The sequence below is a fragment of the Zingiber officinale genome, chromosome 10A (assembly GCF_018446385.1).
Source record: "Zingiber officinale cultivar Zhangliang chromosome 10A, Zo_v1.1, whole genome shotgun sequence".
Lineage (NCBI taxonomy): Eukaryota > Viridiplantae > Streptophyta > Magnoliopsida > Zingiberales > Zingiberaceae > Zingiber > Zingiber officinale.
In genome coordinates this window covers 19,380,655-19,392,650 of record NC_056004.1, presented here as the reverse complement: position 1 = coordinate 19,392,650, position 11,996 = coordinate 19,380,655, and the positions used below count along the sequence as shown (strand labels likewise).

The 11,996-nt window shown below is 40.2% G+C and overlaps 1 protein-coding gene across 1 annotated transcript; it reads left to right on the top strand.

Moving 5' to 3' along the window:
• The first annotated feature begins 223 nt into the window (after positions 1 to 223).
• On the top strand, positions 224 to 1,338 carry LOC122026488 (transcription factor MYB8-like). Its single transcript, XM_042585230.1, has 3 exons — positions 224 to 359; positions 524 to 653; positions 762 to 1,338. Exons 1-3 carry the CDS (start codon positions 224 to 226, stop codon positions 1,336 to 1,338), a joined length of 843 nt encoding a protein of 280 aa, XP_042441164.1.
• The last annotated feature ends 10,658 nt before the right edge of the window (positions 1,339 to 11,996 follow it).

Here is an 11,996-nt window from a genome sequence, read left to right as displayed (position 1 = left end):
ATATAATTAACAGGAGAACAAAATTAATATCTGAGCTCCGTACCGAATGTTATGATACCACAGTACCACTGTTGCATGTATTAATGTTAGGTGAGCATACGGTAGGTAGAATCAATGCAATTATTATATACATGTCCTCCTTCGTTATATACACACACATGCTTCTCTTCTGCTGTACATAAACAGGCAGGTAATACAAGGAATATCATAGTAGCAAAAGACGATGGGGAGTGCACCCTGCAGTGACAAAGCTATTGTGAAGAAAGGGCATTGGTCACCAGAGGAAGACAAGCAGCTCAAGGAATACATAGAGAAGCATGGAAATGGTGGCAACTGGATTTCTCTCCCTCGCAAAGCTGGTAAAATCATATGCATCTTCGTCCTTGTATATATATATATATATATATATATATACACACTCATGATCACATCGATTTTTGCATTGTCCATTAATTCAGTTCGTGAGTTTGAAATTTAACTTCATGTGTGCATGCGTACTGCGTGCATTATGCTGGAAGAATAGGTCTCAAAAGGTGTGGGAAAAGTTGCAGACTGAGATGGCTTAACTATTTGAGACCCAACATTAAGCACGGATCCTTCTCGGATACTGAAGACATGATCATCACTAACCTCTACGCCATCATTGGGAGCAGGTCTCTGTCATGTTATTATCTTAATCATGTGTATCAATATCCAACAATTATATATATATATATATATATATATATATATATATATATATGTGTGTGTATAATATACAGGTGGTCTATCATAGCAAGTCATCTCCCAGGCAGAACTGACAATGAAATTAAGAACTACTGGAACACCAACCTTAAAAAGAAGTTTTCTGGGATCCAGATCACTCCTACAAAAAGAAGAATCATGCAGCAGAAGCAACAGGATTACAGCTTCCCGTCGTCACTGGACGCTTTAAACCACTTAATTCTATCTGTTCCTGGTATTGAAAGCTTACCAATCGCTGCATGCCTTGTGAGCTCGCTCACGTCCACTGACAGTGGCAGCACTGGCAGTGGCAGTGCTGCTACTGTCACAGTAGAGCCACCACTGCTGTTGCAGTGCGCAGAAGAGCAAACTTGTAATTATGTGAACTTCGGAGCTAGTTGCAACTTAAGCTGCCTCAGCTCTCACTCCGACGGCAGCGCGAGCCAGAGATTTGGGATCGGCGACGAAGCCTGGGGCGGCGCTTCGTCTTTGTTGGGGCAGAAGTGCGAGCTGATGCCCGTGGTGGCCGCTGCTGCTGGCTCAATCGACCTGTGCTTCGATGGCTACGGGGGAGCGAGAGAGGCTGTAGATCAGGTGTCCATGTACTATTACTGATGATATATGCGTCTGTTCGCACGGAAGCTCGACGCATAATGGCATCGGTTTCCTTTAATTTGTGTCCACTTAGATTCTGGTACGGCGTGTTTCCATGCGTGTCTCTTCTTCCGTGCGTGGTTTTGCCGATAATCTGCAGGATGTATTATGAATTTATGATCGTAGCCGCCGAATTTAATAAAAATTGTCCTTTTTCTTCTTCTTTATTTTAAAATTTAATTTATTTTATTTTAAACTCTTTAATTTTCTATGTAATTTTTTGGGGTATACTATTATCTTCCACTCTATAATTAAATTGTTCGAACAATTTAAAAGTCGAAACAATTTTTTTTTACTTGAAACATTATGTAACTTATGGACACAAGTAGGGAGGTAAATGAACTAAATAGTTCGTTCGAGTTTGTTCATTTATTTTATTGAGTCGAGCTCGAATTCGACTTCGAGCTCGACAGTTTTATCGAGCCGAACTCGAGCTTAAGAGCATTCGGCTCGTGAGCTCACGAACATATTCGTTTATAGACTTGCGAGTTCAGGCTCAAGCTCAGCTCATTTAAAGGGCTCAAGTTCGGCTCATTTAAAAGGCTCAAGAACATGCTCGTTAATAGGCTCGTGTGTTAGACAATTTCCCTAGGTCAAGTTTGACCAGTTTGACTAAGCTTGAGTTGAGTTAAGTTTGAGTCGAGATTTGAGTTTTGATGTTTGACAATATAAGGAGATTGCTGGAGCAATCGTCCGGTTATGAAGATGATCAAAGGGTTGACCAGGTTGATGAGAATACAAGTCAAGTAAGTCAAGGTTGACAGAAAACTTGATTGGGAAAGTCCTAACTGGAGGTTAGGCATTTGGAAAGTCCTGATGAGGAACCAGACAACAAGAAAGTCCTAGTGAGGAGTTAGGCAGGAGAAAGTCCTGGTGAGGAGCCAGGTAAAGGGAAAGTCCAAGTGTGATCTTGGCAAAGGAAAAAGTCCTAGTGAGGAGTCAAGCAATTGGAAAGTCCAAGTGTGATCTTGGCAAAGGAGAAAATCCTGGTGAGGAGCCAAGCAATTGGAAAGTCCAAGTGTGATCTTGGCAAAGGGTGTAAGTCCAAGCATGTGGTCTTGACAAGGTAAGTCCTGGTATGACTTGGCAAGGAAGGCCCGACAACTAGGATGAGGCCGAAGGAAGCTCCTGAAGGCAAGGCGTGAATGATGGGGAGATATCCGAGGGACGCAAGGCTATGGAGGAGGATAGAAGGCTAGTTCGAGGTTGGTCGGGTGTGGCCAAATGCTAGGCATGGAGACTCAACATGTCACGGTTGACTGGGAGTTGGGTTGGAGACTTTGGACTTGAGATTGAGTCAAGTCTAGGCTGGTTAATCGATTGGGCAATCGATTGAACCAGGGTCCAATCGATCAGTTGATTGATTGGACTGTGCTGCGATTGTGGGAAGACCCAATCGATTGGCCGATCGATTAGGATGTGAAATCGCGAGCACAGAGACTTTCCCAATCGATCAGGCGATTGATTGGGAGCTGCCAATCAATCGGTCGATCGATTGGGCATCAGAAGCTCTCACGCGGATGCGAGAGCACAGAAAGGCGCTGAATCGATCGGGCGATCGATTTAGGCAGTGACCGTTGTGCAGGATGCAGGTGATGGATGACTAGGATTCTGCGGAGCTGACGTGTCAATCGATTGGGGTTGATTTCAATCGATTGGGAGCATAGGATATAACCGTTGCGGAGCATTTTGTCCGCAGATCTTTTGCGATTTCATTCCTGCGAGCTTACAGTGATCTTTAGCGACTTTCTTCAATCTTCACCGCCAATTATTGAAGGCTCTTGGGAGTGTTCTCTCAAGGTTCAAGAGGCAACAACAATCAACAAGTAAGCAAGAAGAAGTAGTGTTTTCATTTGTATCTTGTACTCTCTTCTTGTATTTTTTGTTTGTGTTGTTGTGTGAGTTTGTACGAGCTTTCTCTGCCTCCGGCTGCGACTAAGAAGGAGTGCTTCATTAGTGGAGATAGCGTTGTGTGTGGATCCTTGGATTAGTCACCTCATCTTGAGGTGGATACCAAGTAAATCCGTGTGTTAGCGTTGTAGTGTGTTTATATTTTATTTTCCGCTGCATATCAAGACGAAACAAGCACAAGTGTGCGACGAAACACTATTCACCCCCTCTAGCGAGCATAAAGGTCCCAACAATTGGTATCAAAGCGAGGTTGCTCTTCTACGGACTAACCGCCAAGAGAGCAAGGAGCTAGAGGAAGAAGAAGATGGAGATTGAAAGACCACTCAGATGGGATATCCGAATTCCACCTCCGTACGACAAAGAAGACTTCAATTATTGGAGGACGAGATTGAAAACTTGGTTCCAAATAGATTGGAATCAATGGGTTGCATTAGAAGATCCATTTTATCATCCAAAAGACAAAAAGGGGAAGCGCCTCTGACCTCGACATTGGACCGAGGAACAAAGGGAGCAAGCGGAGGCGGATAAGGAGGTAACAAAAATTTTGTTAAATCTATTACCCTCTAACATAATTTTGAGTGTAGGTGAATGCACAAGTGCATGTGATCTTTGGAAAAAGATCATTGCCTATCATGAAGACCCATCACAATTCCAAGGAGTAGATGAGTCTAAGGAGAAGGGCTCATTGGTCCAAGAAGAGAAGGACCAATCCGATGTTGACATAAGGTCAACATTCGAGGAGAAGAAGGAAGAGGAGGAGAAGGAAGAAGATGAGAGATCTTCTACATCTTCAAGAGAGGAAGAGGTAGAAGTATCCACATCCTCAAGAGTTGAAGAGGTGGAAGCACCCACACCCTCAAGAGGAGAAGAAGAAGATGATGATGCAACCTCCACAATGCAAGATAAATCAAATGGAGGATCAAGTGTCATCCCTACAAGCAAAGGTATAGAAATTTCAATTGTAAATAATAAAAATTATATCATTTGCTTTGAGTGTAGGGAACACGGACACTATAAGAGCAAGTGCCCAAAATTGGCCAAGAAGAAGGGCCAAGTGGCAACCAAGGCTAAGGAGAAGCCTAAAGTGGTTGTTCCCACGGAACACAAAAGCAAGGAGCACATTGTATACTTCTCATGCAAACAAAGAGGACATTATCGAAGTCAATGTCCTAAAGAGAGGAAGCCAACCAAAGTTAAAGGAGGAAGCACAAATCAAGGGGAAGCTTTTAAGAGCAAACCCAAGGTAAACTTAAATAGTGCAATTATATTCCTCTTAGTCATGATAAAATGCATGTTAGAAATAATCCTTATCATTTTAATGAAATTATCATGAAAGTAGGAAGCATGATAGCGTTAAGGGAAAATACATTCCTCCTCATGCTAGAACTACCACAACTAAGTTTAGGAAGGTAGATAGTAACTTAGGCAATAATTCTAAGGATTATAGATATATGCCTAAATATAGAAATGCTCATAGGGGTCAAGAAAAATCCAAATCTATGGATTTAATGATGGAGAACCAAGTCTTGAGGTCAAGACTTGATAACTTAGAAAGGACCCTACCAAGAATGGAAAATATTCTTAAGGGTCAAAATGAGCAAACTCTAGGGAGAACTAGGCAAGAGTCATTCAATGGTTATAAAGGTTTGGGATACAAACCTAAAGCCAAGAAGAGTGAGATTCAATACCATAGGGTTCCATATAGCTATGAGACCAACCCTAAGTTTAAAGGTCAAGCCAAGGATACTAGGGAATGAATCCCTAAAGGTTCTTTTGGCAAGACCAATGTGACTAAGACTTCTAAGAAGTCTAACAAAGTCACAAGGAATGTTACAAGGGAAGTTATCCCTAGGAGTGACCTAGTAGAAGTGACCAAGGTTTCTAAGAAGCTTAAAAAGGGCCTTAGAAAAGTATCTAAGAAAGTTATCCCGAGTGAGTACCTAGAGCATCCAAGGAGCACCAATAGGTATTGGGTTTCTAGAAACATATTCTCTACACCCTAGATGGGTTTAGAGAGTGTCAACTCCAATTGGAAAGATAGTTAACCCAACCTTGGTAAAGTTGACACTTGAGAGTATTTTCAAGGTTACTGTTAACCTTTGAAAATGAAAAGGATTATTGGGTTACTCTTTGAAAGAGTGATATATGTGCTAAAATTTGAAGAGTTGAACTTAATCTAAATTGGCATACTTAAGAAAAGTATAAGAAAAATTGAGTTAGAATTTTGATACTTTCTTAAGGAATTAAGAGAAAACTCATGCTTTAATCAAATGTGATTAAGCCTTGAAGAGCAAAAAGGTGCCAAGTTTTGAGGATTTGAAATTAGGTTAAATTGGCACACTTAGGAAGTAAAAGAAATGCCAAATTGGGAATTTGGCATATTCCTATGGAGTTAAGGGAAATGTAAACCTTAATCCAAACTGTCACTCTTAGAAAGAGTAAAATGTGCCAAATAAAATTTGAGGATTTAATTTTTAAATTTCAATTAGCACAAATAGGAAAGAGTAAAAGACATGCCAAGTTGGGTTGTGACATTTTTCAATAGACAATCTAGGATTAAAATTTAAAGGCTTAGCTAAGGGATTAAGGATACTTAGATAGTCTATCTAGGTATATTTTATATATGCTAAAGTGTCATGATTGATTGCTTATCACATGTCATGACATCATGTGTTGCATTCATTTTTTGTATGAAAAACACAAAAATACCATGTCATGCCATACATACATCATGTAGCTATAGTATTTTTTTTAAAATTATTTCTTTTTGATGTATGTCATAACATATCATGCATCATATTTAATTCCCTACTATTAAGGACAAATGACATCTATTATGAATGGTAAATATTCCAACAAGTGGGAGTATACCTAGTGACATCCTAGGTGGATTATCATAAATTTCATAATGCCTAGATAGTTATGCATGATCCCTTAGATTAGGGCAAAACCAAATATACATCTCACAAAGAACCATAAGGTGACTTGTATGTGTTTTAGTACACATTAGATACAAGTGAGATGTTAGGATGGTGAACAAAACTCAAGATGTTGATTTAGTGCATCTTGTTGAGTTTTAGGTTCATCAAAACACATAGTTATGTGTTTTCCAATCATTGGGAAAGCTAATGTACAAGTCATGTGCATTGAGCCCAAAGAGCATGGTTGGATATTATTTTTTAAAATGTTTTTAAAATGCTTTTAAAAACCTTGGTGAAGACTATCTTTTGATAGTATTCATCATTGAAAAGTTAGACACAAACTAGGAGAAAACATTGAAGTTTTCAAGAGTTTTCAAATTTATGTCAATCTTTGAAAATAGGAAGTATTTTCATATAAAACTATTTTTCCATGATAGAGTATACCCTAAAGAGTATGTACATGAATCTTCATGATTTTTGTAATTTTGTAGAATTTTTGGGTAGTTTCTGAATTTCCTTGAAACTAAATTTCAGAAAATCAGAAACCTAATCTATCGGTCGATCGATTGGGATGGTCTTAATCGATGAGTCAATCGATTGGGAAGCAAATTCCCGTGAACAGAGAGTCAATGGATCGATCAGCCGATTGATTTAGAGGAAATTTCTGTGAGCAGTAGCTTGCGGAATCGATCTGGATCGATTGAAGTAGCTTCAATCGATTGAGTCCCAACTTCAATCGATTGGGAAGGTTGATTATGGCTGGAAAAGCCTGATCTTAGCACATTAAGCCACTTCAAGTTCCAATAACCATTCCAAATCCCTTGGAATATATTTGTATACATTTATGGGGAGTTTTCTTGATGAAAACATGTATGGATTGGTTAAGATAAATCAAAGTGAAGTTTAGGATGGGGTTTAGCTTCAATTTCAAATTTTGGAACCTCAAAACTTCAAATTTTAGTTTTCAAGGGGCATTAACCATTCCTAACCCTTTGGAATACACTTATATACATTTAGGGGGAGTTTTCATGATGAAAGCAAGTATGGATTGGTTAAGGTAGACTTAGGTGAAGTTTAGGTTGGGGTTTAGTTTCATTATTAAATTTTGAACCTCAAAACTTCAAGTTTTGATTTTCCTAACTATTTAGGAACTCCAAGTCATTGTTGGTGCAATGACAGAAGTTTGACCATATTTTTTAGGGGGCGTTACTCCTTGAATGCATGAAAATTTATCTTCAAGGACCTTGGAAGGGGGTTAAACCTTCGTAATGGATAATACTCAGGGTCGAGAATTGAGGAACAATGGAAGATTGGTTATCTTCATTGCTAGGATGATAAATGCTCTCGGATAAGCATTGTGGAGTAGGTTACTGCTCAAGGAGGAGCATTGGATTAATGAAGGGTGTTAGGACCAAAAGTAGCTAGAGGGGGGGGGGGGTGAATAGCTCGTCGCGTTCGCTTGGTGCGCTTCGTTGCTTGGCATTGCTTGTTTCTTCTTGGATGTGCAGCGGAAAATAAAGAAACAAATACAACCACGCTAACACTAGGATTTTACTTGGTATCCACCTCCAAAGGAGGTGACTAGTCCAAGGATCCACACCACGCACGCACCCTCCACTATGAAACACTCCTTTTCGGTAACTACCCAGGGCGGAGAAGCCCTACAAGACTCTCAGTACAAGAAGAAGAAAGGGTAGTAAAGATTAAGTATAAGCTTACAAGAAATGCAGTGAAAACCCTAACCCTAACTTCTTCCTCTTGCAATGGATCCGCCTCTTGACTTGGAAAGCCTCCAAGAACCTTCAAGAACTGGCGATCACGTGCTTGTAGAGAGCTGTGGAGGAGCTGGAATGAATCTGAGAAGAGCTCGTGAAGAGATGCCGAAGACCACGCTCGCCTGCGGCTTTAAACACGCCAACGGTCGGATCCGATCGATTCAAATGTTCGAATCGATCGGGAGGCTTTGATCGATCACGGATCGATCGAGCGCCTCGTGCTCGAAGCGCGCTGGATCGATCCACGGATCGATCCGGCGCTATCGCATGGCGGCATCGTCGTCGATCGGTGATCGATCGGGACCTGAATCGATCACGGATCGATCCGAAGCTTCTGACCGGGAAGTATGCGGATCGATCCGATCGATCACATCTGGATCGATCCGGATCGATCCGACGCAATTTTGCCCAAACCAGTCCTAAACCTCTAACCAACATCCGGTCAACCTTGACTGTTGGTACATCATGCCTCGCATCGGGTCACTCCCTTGACTGCAGGACTCCCCACCAAGTGTCGGTCAATCCCTTTGACCCACTTGGACTTTTACTAGTCGTGCCAGTATCCGGTCACTCCATTGACCTGCTTGGACTTCCAGATGTCTGGTCAACCTTGACCCATCTGGACTTCCTTCCTTGCCAAGTATCCAGTCAATCCTTTGACCTACTTGGACTTCCCAACACCAGATGTCTGATCATCCTTGATCCATCTGGATTTCCTTCCTTGCCTGGCTTCACTCACCAGGACTTTCACCTAGCTTCACTCACTAGGTTTTTCCATCTGCCTAGCTTCACTCACTAGGGCTTTCACCTGGCTTTACTCACCAGGATTTCCTTCTGCCTAGCTTCACTCACTAGGACTTTCACCTGGCTTCACTCACCAGGATTTCCTTCTGCCTAGCTTCACTCACTAGGACTTTCACCTGGCTTCACTCACCAGGATTTCCTTCTGCCTAGCTTCACTCACTAGGACTTTCATCTGCCTAACTTGCCAGTTAGGACTTCCCAGTCAAGTATCCAGTCAACCTTGACCTACTTGACTCTTCTTCAATCAATATCTTATTGTCAAACATCTAAACCCAAACCAAGACTCAGGTTGGTTAACCAGGTCAACCTTGACCTGAGGGATGTTGCACCAACAATCTCCCCCTTTTTGATGTTTGACAATACCACAATAACACTTACAATCCCACATGTAAGTTAGGCTAATCCTATAGCCTCCTTCTTCATGCCACTAGGTAATGAACCCATAGCTTAAGCTTTTCATTCTCCCCCTAAGAGGGCAAACTCCCTCTAGGTAATGAAAACCTAACTTACTTCCTTTCATTCTCCCCCTATTGGCACACATCAACTCCTTAAAAAAAACATCAACCCGTCTTTGGACACACATCAACCTATGCTCCAATTTTGGGCACTCTTCAATAACTCCATTTGTTGAAGACTCTCCCCCTGAAGAGTTGCTCATCGTGATCACAATTTCACTCATTGTGATCAATTCAATATTGAAGGTCCCATACCCTTCATTATCTTTAACTTCTCCCTCAATGTTGACAAATACCCAACCTTGAGCATTTTCAACCACTTGAGTTGCCACTTGAAATGATGAGGATATCCACTCCCCATTTATCCCCATTTCAAGTTTAAATGCTCAACCTTGAGCAAGTTCACAACAGAAGGTTAACCACCTTTCAAGGTTCATGAAAAATAATTTTCATGTCTTTAAAGAGTACCTCCCCCTAAAGACATGGTGGTAACTTCTGTCATTGCACCAACAATGACTTGGAATCTCTAAACCTTTAGGAAACCCAGATTTTGAAGTTTTGAGGTTCAAATGTTCAAAATTTGAAACAAACCTCAACCTAAACTTCAACTTAGCCTTCCTTTACCATTCCATCCTTGTTTTCATCACGAAAACACCCTTTTTATGTATACAAATGTATTTTAAGGGTTTGGAAAGGTTACCTAGACTAAAATAGGTTCAAAGTGCTGAAATCAGGCTTTCCCAGCCAAAATCAGCAACTTGGATCGATTGAGTTGGGTTCCAATCGATTGAATCCTCGAATCGATCCAGCGATCGATTCGGAACCTGAATCGATCGGCTGATCGATCCAGTGAGTCTCCTTGGAATGCACGAATCGATCCATGGATCGATTCAGGCACTCAATCGATCCATGGATCGATCGAGACTCGATAGTTGCTGAAATTCCATTTCAGTCAGAAACCCCTAGAAAATTCTACAAAAATCCAAAAATTATGAAATTTCGTGTAGACAATGTTTAGGGCATATATTATCAAGGAAAAATAGTTTTCTATGAAAATACATCATATTTTCAAAGATTGACACAAACTTGAAAACTTGCAAAAACTTTAGTGTTTTCTTCAAGTTTGTGTCTAACTATACAATGGTGATTACTATCAACAGATAGCCTTCACCAAGGTTTTCCAAAATCATTTTGAAAACTTTTTCAAAACCAATATCCCACCATATTCCTTGGGCTTAATGCACATGACTTGTACATTAGCTTTCCCAATGATGGGAAGACACATAACTATGTGTTTTGATGAACCTAAAACTCAAAAGAATGCACTAAATCAACATCTTGAGTTTTGTTCATCTTCCTAACATCTCACTTGTATCTAATGTGCACTAAAACACATACAAGTCATCTTATAGTCCTTGTGAGATGTAGAGATTGGTTTTGCCCTAATCTAGGGATCATGCATACTATCTAGGCATTTTGGAGATATTAAACACCCACCTAGGATGTCACTTGATAATAAGTGTTGGTAAATGCCTTTTGTCCTTGATTACAAGAAATTAAACTTAATGCATGATAATGTTATGGCATACATCAAAAGGAAATAACTTTCAAAAGAAAATATCCTATAACTACATGATGTATGAATGTCATGACATGGTATTTTTGTATTTTTCATAATAAGTCATGAATGCAAAAGTAGACATGATGTCATGGCATATGATGGGCAAACAATCATGGCAAGATTTAGCATAAATCAAATATACCTAGATTAACTATCTAAGTATCCTTAAAACCTTAGCTAAACTTACAACTTAAACCTAGATTGCCCTTAAGTGCGTCAAGAAAACGCCAAAACCTAAATTGGCATTTCTAATTCCCTTGATTAATTTATGCCAATTGAAATTAAGCATATTCCTCAAATGTTGGCATATTTCATTTTTCCACAAGAGTAGCACTTTAAGGTTAAGGCCCGGATTGCCTTAAATTTCCTAAGAACATACCAAAATCCCAACTTGGTAGCTCTTATGAATTTCCCAATGTGTGCCTTTTAAGATTAAAATCAAATTTTCACCACTAGGCACATTTTACTCTTTCAAGGAGTAAATAATAGTTCCATTTCATTTTCAAAGGTTAACAAAAACCTTGAAAATGCTCCTTGAGTGTCAATTTCCTCAAAGTTGGGTTAACTACCCTTCTAATTGGAGTTGACACTCTCTAACCCATTTATGGGATAGAGAAGATGCTCCTAGGAACCCAACACCTATTGGTGCTCCTTGGATGCTTTAGGTACTCACTAGGGATAACTTCCCTAGATACCTTCCTAGTGACCTTGTTTGGCTTCTTAGAAGCCTTGGTCACATTTTCTAAGTCAACCCTAGGGATAGCCTCCCTTGTGACCTTGTTAGTGACTTTCTTAGACTTCTTAGAAGTCTTAGTCACTTTGGTTGCAAAAATACTCTTAGGGATGACTTCCCTAGTGTTCTTGACTTGACCACTAAACCTAGGGTTTGTTCCATAACTATATGGAACCCTATGATAACTAGGCACATCCTTCTTAGCCTTTGGTTTGTATCCCAAACCTCTATGGCTATTTGATGGCTTTGACTTTCCTAGCCCTAGGTTTTGCTCATTTTGCCCTTTTAGGATATTTTCCATCCTTTTTAGGGTCTTTTCCATTTTATCAAGTCTTGATCTCAAGACTTGATTTTCTATCATTAAATCCTTAGGATTTGGTTTTTCATTAAGTCCATGAG

Bases quoted from the DNA above. Each gene is read 5' to 3' on its own strand.
- LOC122026488 (XM_042585230.1), top strand. From the start codon at position 224: ATGGGGAGTGCACCCTGCAGTGACAAAGCTATTGTGAAGAAAGGGCAT. The intron at 360-523 runs GTAAAATCATAT...CTGGAAGAATAG, and splicing joins TTCTCTCCCTCGCAAAGCTG to GTCTCAAAAGGTGTGGGAAA. The intron at 654-761 runs GTCTCTGTCATG...TATAATATACAG, and splicing joins TACGCCATCATTGGGAGCAG to GTGGTCTATCATAGCAAGTC.